The sequence below is a fragment of the Nansenia antarctica genome (assembly GCF_963989245.1).
Source record: "Nansenia antarctica genome assembly, chromosome: 5".
In the NCBI taxonomy this organism is placed as follows: domain Eukaryota; kingdom Metazoa; phylum Chordata; class Actinopteri; order Argentiniformes; family Microstomatidae; genus Nansenia; species Nansenia antarctica.
Genome location: NC_137690.1, coordinates 68,458,045 through 68,472,086, shown reverse-complemented (window position 1 = coordinate 68,472,086; position 14,042 = coordinate 68,458,045). Strand labels below are relative to the sequence as shown.

At 41.8% G+C, this 14,042-nt stretch overlaps 1 protein-coding gene across 1 annotated transcript in view; it reads right to left on the bottom strand.

Annotated features, from left to right (window-relative positions):
* LOC308157225 (neuronal acetylcholine receptor subunit alpha-7-like) overlaps window positions 1-8,427 on the bottom strand; it is a gene marked incomplete at both ends in the record, with an annotated part of 21,308 nt that extends 12,881 nt beyond the window's left edge. Inside the window, 3 exons of the mRNA XM_080530743.1 lie at window positions 1,002-1,046; window positions 3,784-3,923; window positions 8,373-8,427. Coding sequence (XP_080386869.1) covers window positions 1,002-1,046; window positions 3,784-3,923; window positions 8,373-8,427 — 240 coding nt within the window. The remainder of the gene's footprint in view (window positions 1-1,001; window positions 1,047-3,783; window positions 3,924-8,372) is intronic.
* Between the last annotated feature and the right edge of the window lie 5,615 nt (window positions 8,428-14,042).

The window sequence follows — 14,042 nt, the reverse complement described above, 5'->3', positions numbered from 1 at the left end:
CAAAGCACTTTACATTAAAGTTGTTGATTATCCTTCATCCAGGGAGACTACTGTAAACAGCTGTGACAGGGAAACATACACGTGTGGTCATAAATGAGGAAACGAGGAGCCGTCACAAAGCAACAAGCTCTTTTTTCTATTGGAGGAAGACGATCACAACAGGAAAAGGAAGGTTGTTTACACACAAGTTAACTGGGATTGCTACATCCATTTTTTTCACTTTTAAATGAATGATATGTAGCAATTGATTCTTGAAGAATATAACTTCAATATAACTGTAATAAAAGTAAAATCTCATGAGATTAGTTTAATTGTCTTACCCCATTGTTTGTAAACAATGTCATCGATCGGTTAAAAATAATTTCGATCTCATAAATGGTCACTCCTTGCATCCATTATCCCTTTTAAAAATGTAAGAGGGGTAACATTTCTCCAGGCACAACCTGCTTTGTTGTTGTTGGAATCCCAGAGTTCACCTTAAAGGACTAAAGACATCCCAGATCCCTCTGGCAAAAATAAATATAACTGTATCTTACAAGAAGGAACGATCAGATAAAGATCTGTCTCTTTCAGTAATAAACAAGAGTAGCAAAGAACACATCATCTGGCAAGAGGCATCATTTTTACCAGAATCAGACCACCTAGGGCTAGGCCATCTTGTACTGTCATTTTATCAAATTGGAAATGTGTTCATATGATTTCATTTTCTGAACGTTTTTTTCTCTCCCTAAACCACCAATCGATGGGCTCAAAGAGGATGAGGATAGTCAATAATTGCGGTCTGAGGTATGCTGCAGTGCATGGAGGTCAAATCCATCTGTTAGGGGCCTGTTGTCTCTTAAAAGTGATTTAGACAGACAAGACAATAATGTATTGCTAACGTATTGCTGAAGCAGGAGGGTAGAATGGACATTGTGTTATAAAACATCCAGCACCTCATCTGTCCAGCTTCTAGTTCCTAATACAGTAGCTCATATAAAAACAGGCAATAAATGTCTTACCAGCTGTAGCCATATGTTGGTTGTTAAAACCTGGTTCTTCTCATCCTGTGATGCAGAGATACAGAGAGAACATAACTAAATATGGCAGTGGATACAGTTTATTTTGAAAGATGAGGCCATAGCAACAGTACAGTATGCTCTTCATTGAAACCAATGTTAATTAAGATGAATTAGTATCAAACATCTGAATGCTATGGTGAATTTCCACTGTGTGCGAAGAAAACTTGGTGCATAGCAAACAAAGTAAGTAATCATAGACGTAACCATTTAAGGTACAGTGGTAAACTATGGTATGTGGGCGGCTGTGGCTCAGGAGGTAGAGCAGGCGTGTAATCAAACTTGATTTGTATAGCACATTTCTCACCCAAAATATGACACAATGTGCTTCACAGATTACAAGGTCTAATGATCGCAAGGTCGGCGGTTAAATCCCCAGTTGTCCACGTGTTGAGGTGTCCTTGGGCAAGACACTGAACCCCAAATTGTTCCCAATGAGCGAGCCGGCGTCTTGCATGGTAGCTTGTCGCCATTGGTGTGTGAATGGGTGAATGAGAGGCCATTGTAAAGCGCTTTGGAATAAGGTGCTATATACACTATAAGCGCAGTCCATTTACTATTTAACTATATAAAGGACATAACTAAAAAGAATGAAGCCATGTATGGGCATGTAAGAATGTAACCATATAGCCATGTATGGGCATATGTCTAATAGTGGAAAATGCCAGAAGAATGGAATTGTATAAATAGCAGGCACCAAGCTGTGTTCAGTTGCTCCGCAACCGGTTTGGCTTTTGTTGAAATTGCAGTAGAAATTCTACCACAATGCAAGTTCTTTAAGTGGAGTCAATCAACACATCTTAAAGTTGAATCGAAGTGCCAGGCCTAAAATTATCCTGAGCGTTTCATATGAATTAATGGGATTTCAGGCAAATGTTGAAGCAAGCCTACTAATAAGTAATAATAATACTACTAATAATCATTCATTATATTTATAAAGCGCTTTTCAGGGACTCAAAGACACTGACAGTATGGGTACACAAAAACATGGAAACAACAGTATTAACGAACAGGTGCAGGAAACAGCAATTTCCAAGGGATGGAAAAAAAGGGGGGGGAGGCTGGCAAGGTTAGGGGAGATGGTTAAGGGTAGGGAAGGCTGTATGCTTGGGAGAACAGGTAGCTTTTGTCCGGATTAGTCAGGATTTAAAAGTGGAGCGTGAGGGTGAGTCTCTGAGTGGCTGGGGGAGAGAGTTCCAGAGTCGGGGTGCAGCTTGTGAGAAAGCACGGTCTCCAAAGCCTTTGAGTTTCGAAGGTGGAACAGTGAGGGGAACAGTGGATGGGGATCGGAGGGTATGGGAAGGGCGATGGGGGAGAAGGAGGTCAGTCAGGTAAGGGGGGGGCTATGGAGGGCTTTGTAGGTGAGGAGGAGTAGTTTGAAGTTGATGCGTTCTGGGAGCCAGTGGAGAGAGTGGAGGACAGGAGTGATGTGGTCGGGGGACCGGGTGTTTGAGAGCAGGCGGGCGGGCGGAGTTCTGAACCATCTGGAGTCTATGGAGGGAGCGGGAGGGGATGCCGGTGAGTAGGGAATTGCAGTAGTCAAGGCGGGAGGAGATGAAGGCGTGGATGGGGGGGATTCAGCAGCGGGAGGGGAGAGGCAGTGTCTGATTTTGGCGATATTTCGGAGATGGAAGTATGAGGTAGGTTGGGGCGGAAGTTGGTGAGGTTGGCTGGGTCAAGAGTGGGCTTTTTGAGAATGGGGGTGACCGCGGCGAGTTTGTAGACTGAGGGAACGTGGCCTTGGGATAGTGACTGACTGAAGAGGGCAGTGAGGTGGGGGATGAGGGCAGGGAGGCAGGCCTTGGTCAGGGTGGTAGGGAGGGGGCTGAGGGAGCAGGTGGTTGTTTTGGAGGCGGTCATGATGTCAGTGATGAGGGAGGAGTCAACGGGGGAGAAAGTAGTGGGGGAAAGAAGTGGGGGGAGGTGTAGTCGGCTGGGGGGGAAGATGACAGCGGGGGGAGGCCGGGGGTGGAGGAGTTGGTGACGGAGGCAGTCAGTGAGCTGTTGATTTGGGAGATCTTGTTATTGAAGGGTTATTATTACGTCTGCTCAAGATCAATAATAAGAAGTAGAAGTATGAGGAAGAGGTTGTCGGAGTGTGCTGGAGCAAGCCCACTAGTTACAATACAATATCAACTGATCCTTAGAAACAGGAGGGTATTCAAACTCTCTTTTCGGGGGAAAACCCGACCATGTTGTGAAGAATATTATTGATATAAATGTTTTAGATCGACTACTGCTGCGTTGCTTAATAGAATGTACCAGGCCTTGCCCTTACAGTAAGGCTGGCATTGTTACAGGGCAAAATTGGGCTTGAAGGTTGGAAATAGACTGTGGGAGAAAACGGTATTTGTGCCACCTGTTAATAATTCTATACAATGGTTGGAACTGCCAACATCCCCTGACCCAGGTCTGGTGGACTGGCACTGCGTAGCATTGGAGAGCAACTCACCACGTCCATAATCTGCATCAGCTATTTACATACTTTACTAATAGCCCACGGTCCATTAACCCGAAACACCTATGGGGAAAGCACTTTCCTCCATTGATTTGGCTTGGAGGCATGAGAAAGATCAAGACTAGTCCACTGACTGTCCACTGTTTGCGATTGTTTCTATAGTATTGTTATTATAGTATATAGATTGTTTCTACGCAGTGCCAGTCCACCAGACTGTGACACAGATCTGGTGGACTGGCACTGCGTAGCATTCGGAGAGCAACTCACCACGTCCATAATCTGCATCAGGCTGAAGCTGAAGTTGACTGTGAGGGAGTGAGAGTCGTTGAACACAGGTCTCTCCAGAGGGTTGTAGTTGGCCATCAGGTCCTTGTACAGCCTCCGCTGTGGGGCCCCTTGAAGGGACACTGCAGGGGAAAGAAAATAAGATCATTATCAAATGTAAACGTCTACTTTGAAATGGGACGAATCTAACTTGAGGATTGTTGATGCTGCACAGATGTGTGATGTGATGTCCCTTTTATCAGTCAAACCTGTAACATGTTTTCCAAATAAGTAGTTGTACAAGCACAGTGAGATGTACTAAATGATACAAGATTCTTTTTTTTTTAGCATCACAACCAAGGTTTGCATGGTGGGGAGATCCACTCACATTTACAGAAGACAAGACAGACAATACAATATTTTTTGGTTCAATGCAGCATTGTGTACAATTTGTATGCATATTAAATTGTGCATACAAAATGCACTACTCTATCTTGCGTGACGACCTCCCATTAAAAAAGCAAAAACATTTAAGAAGTAGGGTTATTCCTAAATATGACAGTGGCTGACACTAAACTTCGGGCACCTATTTTAGTGAGCAATGTGCCAGAAGCCAGTGAAGTGAGATAGCTACCCCGTAGTCACACCCACTAAGCTTTGACGTTACATTATACAACAGTTAGTTCCGACCAAGTAATTTGATTGGACAAGAGGCATTCCATGAGTGCTGATATACAGTATAACAGCACTGGGACTTTTAACTATTATGCATCACTCCGAAATGACCGTTAATACAAATTAGCTAGCCTGCAGATGTTTGTGTTCAGGTTACTAGACAACAGTCCAGTTGCAGAACAATTTTTTGTTGGTCTCGAGGTCGTGCGGTTATACTGAATATACTGATATTCAGTATAACACAATCCCTCTTGTGTGATATTGCTTAATTATGCAAACCAGAAAAAACAACAACATGAGAATTGGGATTTGCTAATTTCTCGACCTTGCTCATTTTCACTTCTATGCACTTGTAAGCCTGCACACTGAAAGAGACTGTTCCTTTGTGGAGATATCAGAGTTTAGTAGTACAATCAATCATTTGTACTGTACAACTCGAACAGTTCGATGCCTCCAGGCAATGGACAATAGTAACACAGTGTATTCGGTACTCAAATAAACCCTTTTCGCCCTTTGAACTAATTCTCTAACATCTTAGCCTGTTCGTTATTAATGGGGCATTTTTGGCTATACAGCTATTTACATACTTTACTAATAGCCCACGGTCCATTAACCCGAAAACACCTATGGGAAAGCACTTTCCTCCATTGATTTGACTTGGAGGCATGAGAAAGATCAAGACTAGTCCACTGACTGTGTGCGATTGTTTCTACTGTATCCAGTCAGACAAGTGTGGGCTAGATCTGGGCTTGTGGTGGTACATGGCTGAGTGTCGGGAACGCATTGGCCAGACCTGGTCCAAATGTGGGGAATCAGCCCTGGCTGAGAGTTGTCAATTTACTGTGGGCCAGTTCTGGTATGAGGAATGTGGCCCTGATACAATCCTTTTTAAGTTATTTTTTCTGAGTCCCACTCATATTTTTCATTTTATTGACAGATACAGTAGAGATTTAGACAGGAAGGATGGGTGAGAGAGAGAGGAGGGATGACATGCAGGATATGTCCCCGGCCGGAATCGAACCGGGGACCCTGCGGTTACATGGTCAACGCTTAACCCGCTATGCCACCTAAGCGCCCCTACAATCCTGTAGCTACTGGGCTTTGGTATGATTGTGGTTGGGACCTGGGCCACACTAGCCAAAGTCTGGCCTTTTTTTCACAGCAAAGATAAGGCTCAGGAAAGTCAGCCAGAGCTGGGCCACTTCTGAAACGTTGTATCTGGGGCCACATCTGGACACCGGTAGAAAACAGACGTGGGCCAGATCCGGGCCATCATTTCTCTGCTGACTTGGGTACGCTTTGCTGTGTCTCTCATCAGTTACTCTCCCCTCAAACAAGGAGCCTCATAGATGAGAGATTAGTTAAAAGCTTGTCTGTCTTTGTCTCTGGAATCGAATTCCCCTTGGATCACGGCCCGGTGGCCCCCTGCCTAATCCAATTTCAGTCTGACCACAGACGAGATGACATCACGTTTTTATTGTGCAAAAAGGTATCTGACTGTAGTTCATCAGGGTACATTACTGATATCGAAAAAATACAAAGAAGCTTTCTGAGGTCTTGCCATTCCCATGGGAGCAAACGACCAAGCGATGGCTGTATCTGTTGATCATATTTAACTAGAGCCCTAATGTCTGTAAGATGGATAGAGGCTGTCCAACACAGACATTTTCCCCTCCCTCTCTCTCCCTCCATCTCCCTCTCTCTCTCTCTCCATCTCCCTCCATCTCCCTCTCTCTCCCTCCAACTCCCTCCATCTCCCTCTCTCTCCCTCTCTCTCCCTCCATCTCCCTCTCCCTCCATCTCCCTCCATCTCCCTCGCTACCCATTTCTCTCTTTAATTAAAACTAATTTGCTTCAGCAAACAGTGATGGACTGAGAGAAGATACATTAGCCTTTTCTCAAATGTTAGGATTACGACTCCTCACGTCTTCTCCGGAAACCTCCATCCTCCGTCCTACTGAAAACGCATTGGACAGCTCTGACACCTGCTGAAGAGTGCTGGCGCAATGTTGGTCCTGGTACATTGTGGTTTGCTTAGGATTTCAAGCTTTTCTCATCCGACCGTCGCTACTCTATCTTGCGAGACGACCTCTTTAGAAAAGCAAAAACAATTCAAAACTAGGGCTTATTTATAAATATGATGACAGTGGCTGACATGATTGGATGAGCAACGATTTGGGTGAGCAACAAGCCCTTGGTCGGTGAAGTGAGATAGCTACCACATAGTTACACTAGTCCACTAAGCCCCAACATTACATTACCAGTGCCAATACAGCTAATATAACGCACTGATATAAGAGTCGTGTTCTGTCAATTTTGAAAAAACTAGTGTCTGACACAGATAACACACAGACAGGAAGGGGGGAGTCATGGCAATTGCAGACAGCTTTTAAAAAACAACAGGTACATGCCAAACATTTCACCCAAGGCTACACTTACTGTCTCATTATTAGTACTACTGATTGTATATTGTGTATTGTATTGTTATCACTCTATATTTAATATATATATTTTATTCCTATACTTGTATTGCTCTGTTGCTCTTAAAATCATTGTTATTGTACTGTTTACTGCTGTATCCTGTGTATACAGTATAATAAACATACTTTTGATTTGATCTTACAATACACACCGTCCATCATTGTTTATATACAGTAAATAACTGAAACAATGGAGCGCTCTGTGGGAAAGATGACACTGTGACGATGAAAGTGAGACATGAGGGCGCTATATCAATCCCAATGGAGAACAAAATATGTAGAGATAAATGTTATGATGCAGAGTTATATTATAATTAGGGAGGTTGTCTGCTTTATTTGTTTCTCAAATTGCTTTTATGCAGATGTAATAGGGAGTATGCTTCAGAGGAAAGAACCTGCCACGGAATGCAACAGCTCTGAGGTAACTGCTCTTAAATGTAAACGGTTGTAAATACAGTGCAATCATTACCTTTGTGCATTTTACAGCCATCTGAAAACTGAAGTTGGTGATCCAAACACGCATGTTGTATCTATTTATAAACTGTCTAAGCCTGTTGATGCATGAATAGGAAGGGTGTCCAATACAAAAAGATGCATATAGGCTACAGTATATACGTATGTTCATTGTGGAGATAATCCTCTAAGCAAATCACTGATCAAACCCGCATGTCTGTCTCTGTCAGAATCTGTTCAAAAGTTATTGGCGTTAAGGATGGCCAACATTAGGGTGACTCAATTTGTGGAATACCCTCAAAAAGTGCTAAACAATCTGAAACAATACAGATGTAAGGTAGATTTCAAATTTGCCTTGTATGGCAACATCTCATTTTCATATTCTAGTAGCCTATACGTTTTTCATAGTTTTTCATCAACGCAAATATTACTATTGTTCCTTTTCGGAGATTTCTCACAAAAACAAGCTTTGATTATCAAAGCAAATTTACATTTAATTCAGCTCGTGTCATTCTAGTTGAGCTGTTTGTGCCCCGCGGAAACAACTTTGAAGTCGACCACCACCACCACATGTCGAATCCTCTAAGCAGAAAGTTGCTGCCAGACAGCGGTGTCTGTCAACAGTGCTTATTATAGGATGGATGAGATTACGAAATCCGACTTTGGGTAAGATAATGTCAGAGAAATACATCACTGAACGATTTAAGGTATGAAGGATCATACTCTTTTGATCAAATGTATTATTACAACATCATGAAGCGTGTCTCACTCTGGGGAGAGTGCGTGGATACCCTAGAATTATACACAAACGGTTTAAAAAAAACAAAACAACAACAACATGGAAATATGGAATATCATGTCTACATTGTATGTCAAACTGTAGAGTATTAGCTGTATGGATTTGACATGTCGAAAAGCTACAGGCAATTTACGTACTCAATCAACATACAATAAGACAGACATACATGAAAACTAAAGACTTACCCTTCGATAAGCAGGCGGTGACTGCTATGTATAGGACAATATTCCATGTACCCATGATGAAAGAGATTCTCTTATATACTAAATATATTAAATATATATATATATTTAATTCATAAAAATATCAACTAGCATGCCCCCACACCTTTCCTCCTCACATCCATGTAGTTGTCAAGCCACACAATGATGTGAGAATAGGGGGCAGCAAAGGAGTGGGGACCGCAGCTTCAGATAGTTTCGCAGTCGCACCTCCTCCTCAGTGCGTGTTCCCTTGTCAGATACTGCGTGACATTAGAATTATAAGGTTCTATCTCCATTTTTGTCAAAATTGAGTTTTTTACATAATCTGATCCATTAGGTGTTTATTAATGCCTGTGTGGTGTTATTTTTTAAATGTTGAAATTTTTGAGTTAGTAATTCATAAAATACAAAGGTTCCATCTCACAAAACATAATGGAATGTAAAAACTTTGACGCTCAATATCTCTGAACTACCCTAAACGGAGATAGAACCTTATAATTCTAAGATCACGATTGCTCTATTCATTGTGGTTTCAAGACACAACTTCATTGATGATGGTTTTCGTACATGTCACCATTGCATTCCAAGTGTTTTTTTAATGCATTTTTAAGAACATTAATTTTGAACACGATTTATTTAATTCAGCTCATTCATTGTTGAATTGTTTTCGCAATTTGTCAATTTAACATCAAAATGAATCAACATCTAAAATGCATGGGTATATCAACATCAATGTTATAATATATATATATTTTTTATTTTTTTATTTTATGTGATGACCTAAGGGTATAACATGATTGACAATCATCTGAAATAGTAATTAATCATAATGGCAAAAGTTGAGTAATAGAGCATTAGTATTCATGATACAATGTCATCAATAGGCCTACCCATAATTAGTCATCATGAAACTGCTTTAAAAACACACTTTCTGATCAGGAACACTATATGACAGGAACATTGTCTAACACGACACCAGGTACCTTGATGTGATTTGTTTCTTGATTCTTTGTTATTTCCCCTTAAATTTATGAACATTTTCATAGCAGAGTTATTGAAGATCAGAAGGGGGAAATAGTAGAATTGAGGCTGTTTTCAGTCTGTTTTCAGCCTCAATTCTACTATTTTCCCCTTGACTTTACTGAAAAACACTCTTTGATAGAGTGAACAAGCTTCCTGTCACTGAGGATCTAGAACATTCTCAATGTGGGTGTAAGACATCCTTGATAACCGTGAAGTACACGGTTGAGTTGTTTAAAGATATTTCCCATATGATACATAGATTTTTTTTCTCATCTATTTTCCATTTACAGTCAAAAGATAAAACCAACAAGGAGTGGGAATGTGGAAAACACGTGAGTTCTAAAGATGTGCTGACATCTGGTGAGCATCACACAGAATTACACGCTATGCATTTTACAGACCTATGAAGCTGTGAAAATATATGTATATATGGTATATATATATATATATATATATGGTTTTGAAAGGCTATTTTAAATGAGGCCACGAGAGCACATTTGTAGACAGCTTAAAAGTCGTAGGACACTATAGTTTGTGGACAGTGTACCCTAATGCCTTAGGTCACAACATCAATCAATTCATGTTCTTTTAATACTGCCCCTAGCTGTTGTGCCAAAACTTTTTAACAAGCCACAACACGCACACTTTATGAATGAATAATTAAATGATCATGTTTGCATAACTGTCTGGACGAGATCAAAAGTTTAATCTCCCTCCAAGTGTCCAAGGCCTTTTTGCTCATGGGTCACCAGATATCTGGCCCCAGCACTCGAGTTGAGGGGGGATGACCTGAAATAAAAACGGTCAAAATCATCCCGTTTCTAAAACTGCCATCCCCCTTTCCATCCCTTATGTCATTTGATCAATGAACGTGGTATTTCAACATTTAGTTTTGCGCATATTGAGTAAAATATTGTGGGCGAGGGGGCACGCACACATGCAATGCCATTTTTACCAAGTCACTGACACTGAAGTCACTGATGCTGTGGGGATGCTAAAATTGTCCCCATATGATCAAATCCACCATCCCCCCTGATTTTCTTTTACAACTTGAGTACTGTCTGGCCCTGATACCTTCCTGTAGTTACCGGGCCACTTCCTGTCTAAATGTGGGGGACCAGTACTGGATGACACTGGGTGAATTTGCTCATGGGCCGTCTTTTAGCAGTTTTACAGCTTGACTGTAATACACTGATAGATTAATAAAAACTGAATGAGTTGGAACCTACAGACCAACTGAAGAAAAATCTATACATATCTATTTCTGTACAAATTGGAGAAGCAAAGCAAACAAACCTCCAGAAAGCTCATTCTACAACAGCATGTTTGGATACTGGATTCTGATTGGCTAGCAACAGTGGTAAATACCCCCAACTCCCTTCAGTTCAACCGCATTTCCAGTATCAATGCACCTCCCAATCAATCTGATTAAGAACACCTGTGCTAACTCCCAAGTGAATGTGGCCTAGCCTACAGTGCAATCGTTGATCTTGTTTATGGGACTATATTCTGTGGCGGAAGGATATATGTATTCTGAAACGATTAATGATTGTAAATAAATGAATTTAATGTTACAACTGTGTATTTTTTATATTATGTGGTAGCTTTTGTAGAAAAGCAATTTACCATTCGAGGGCGGGGGTTGTGGAGACATTTACCACTGGTACAGGGTTTCCGGCACGGGGCGAAGCCTCCATAACCCCCTCTCCACAACCCCCTTCCTCTCATGGTAAATTGCTTGTACATCCTCCACAGTGGAGACACCCAATTAATGTTACAACTGTGTATTTTTTATATTATGTGGTAGCTTTTGTAGAAAAGCAATTTACCATTCGAGGGCGGGGGTTGTGGAGACATTTACCACTGGTACAGGGTTTCCGGGCACGAGGTGAAGCCTCCATAACCCCCTCTCCACAACCCCCTTCCTCTCATGGTAAATTGCTTACATCCTCCACAGTGGAGACACCCAATTAGACTCAGGTCTGGCCAATTAAGACACAACTACACTCAGACCATTAGGCAAGCACATACTGTAATGTAAGCTACGGCCTCAGTGTTATTTGGTGGGACTTCTTTGGCAGGAGGCCGATGTGCTGCTGGTTTGCCGGGTAGCACAGTTTTCTTGTAATTAGTGCAAATGGTTTGACTTAATGTATTTAATGTTTACAGTATTATCAGATGGATGCTTATTGGCAGGGTTCGAGTTATAAGCTGATCTCTGTGGGGGTCTCCAAAATAACAGTGCGAAATGTTCTCATGCACGCGCGAATCATGCCCACACAGCGATGGGACTTACACGTTTTAATTAGCTATAGGCAGTAGCGGATTAAGATGGTCAGTGGCCCTAGGCTACTCCTTTGTGTGAGGACCCCCCGCCCCCATACACAAGCCTCCCCCCTCCCCAAAATATACAACTCACGAGCACTCTGCACACACACCACTCATAATGCTTTACCATAAAACACTTAAACACTTTAATAACACAATAACACAACAGTGTTAATAATGCAAAGAATAAAAAAAAAAGTTTCAGTGCATTCAGTTCTGTCTCTATTGCTCTCCTCTCCCGTTGTCTCTCTGTTACTGTCCTGTTGTCCGTCTCTCTGTTGCACCCCTCAGCTCTAAATGACAGAAATGAATTAGCTAATTAGTTGGCATGTAAACATATAGTTAGGGTTGGGTACAGTTTGGGTTTTATTCGATACCGGTGACAAATCGATACTTTAAAAACGGTACCTGTACCGAAACATCATCCTCATCGTCATCCTCCTCCTCAAATACCAACATATCCTGACGCTACAGCTGCAGGCTACTCATTTCACCACATCAACAGCCCCACATGAAACAACAGCTATAAAAGCGATAGTCACACATGTATCTCGGCCAATAATTGTGTTATTTTTGCTATACAGAAGGAGCGAAAAATACATGTACACGGTGGTCCTGGAACCCATGATGCTGACGTCCGATGTCCTTTCTTTATCCAAGATTGGATGAACGGGAGAGGGTCAAAAAATGGCCTTTTTTTGAGCGGCATGGTAGCTACTGTATGTATATACTCCTGTATAGCTAATGAATGAATGTTTGCTTCTCAATAATAGGCTAGGTGCACGATCTCACTACTTCCTGAAAGGCAACTGGTATATGAACATATCCTGTCTCACTCTATTGGTTTAATTGATTAATCAGCTGTGCACTGTGTGTTCCAACGGTTTACCGCACAGCTGATTAATCAACCATTTGCTGTTGCACAATATTCTACTGCGCCCCATGGTGTCTTGGTGGTGAAGTGCAGGCAGTCAAAGGCCTACTGTCATTCACAGGAGATTAATGGTGCGCGTAACTCTTTTGGAAAACGTGTTTATTTTACAATATTTATAATATAAATTAAATAATATTCATTACATTGACATTTTGATCAAATAATAGTTGTGGTAATGTATTATTAGCGACCCCCACAGATTTTTGATTTTACTGCCTTCATGGGAGCTCAGAGAGTCTCAGACCATCTCTATGGGAGCTCAGCTCCCATTGGCTCCCACATAACTCGAACCCTGCTTATTGGTAATCTTTGGGCCAGGAAAAAATGAAGCTGCATTCATGACAACAACAAAAAAATCATCAAATGAAATACAATATAAATTCAGTCAATATTTCCATAGCGCCGCTTTTGCTAGCAGTGGCTACAGCTGATTGAACACATCTGAAAGGTTATGTTTCTCCTGACCCATAGATTACTTTTAGGGGAAAGAATCATCTGAAAAATCTATCATCTTCTTTAATTGGATATCTTGTAACACACATAGTGAACCCACTTGAAATGTTGATTCACTTGGAATAAAGGAACAGAACCATAGTCGCCATAAATATGTGACATCTAACAATGCAACCATGATCTGATTGCCATACATAAGGCTGGATCTCAGCACATTCAACAGTACTATATATCTACTGTATAAATGGGCCTGCTATGGTGCCATAAGGAAATATTGGCTACAATACAACCATAAGTGGACAGTGCAGTTGCCAGTACTGGTTGCAGCACAGTTGCCAGATCTTGACCATTTGTGTAGGACAAAGCCATATCTGAGTAAGACCATGTCTGGGCCAGAATGTTTGTCTGGTGTGCTGTACCTAAGGCCAATCATCACCATGAGAATGGCCAATCTTAGCTAACCTGTGGATGTGGCCCAGGTACCACTTGGAATTATGGCTCAGGAATGGGCCAGATACGACCACCACCGTCTAAGCCTTAAACAACCTGATCTGGCCCATATCTGGCCGTTTATCAAGTGATAACTGGGTCACATTCACATGCCTGCCAAGGTCTCTGCTCATTGTGAATTGTCGGATGTTAAGTCGTGACGTATCGACCAGGCGATAATACTGGTCCAACGTTGGCTGAGGCGCTCTCTTCGAAATGCCGCAGTGCTGTGTCTCTTGTTGTATCAATAGATCCGAGTCTAAAAAAACGATTGAACTGTCATTCTACCGCTTTAGTACACTGGTACTCTGATGCAGGGAATTTTAAATTTGGACCCGGAAATTGTTAAACGTCACGCGTGACGTCAGACTTAACAACCGAATCGAGTGAAACATGCCATGTCTTTCTTTAGCTCCGAAAGCCCC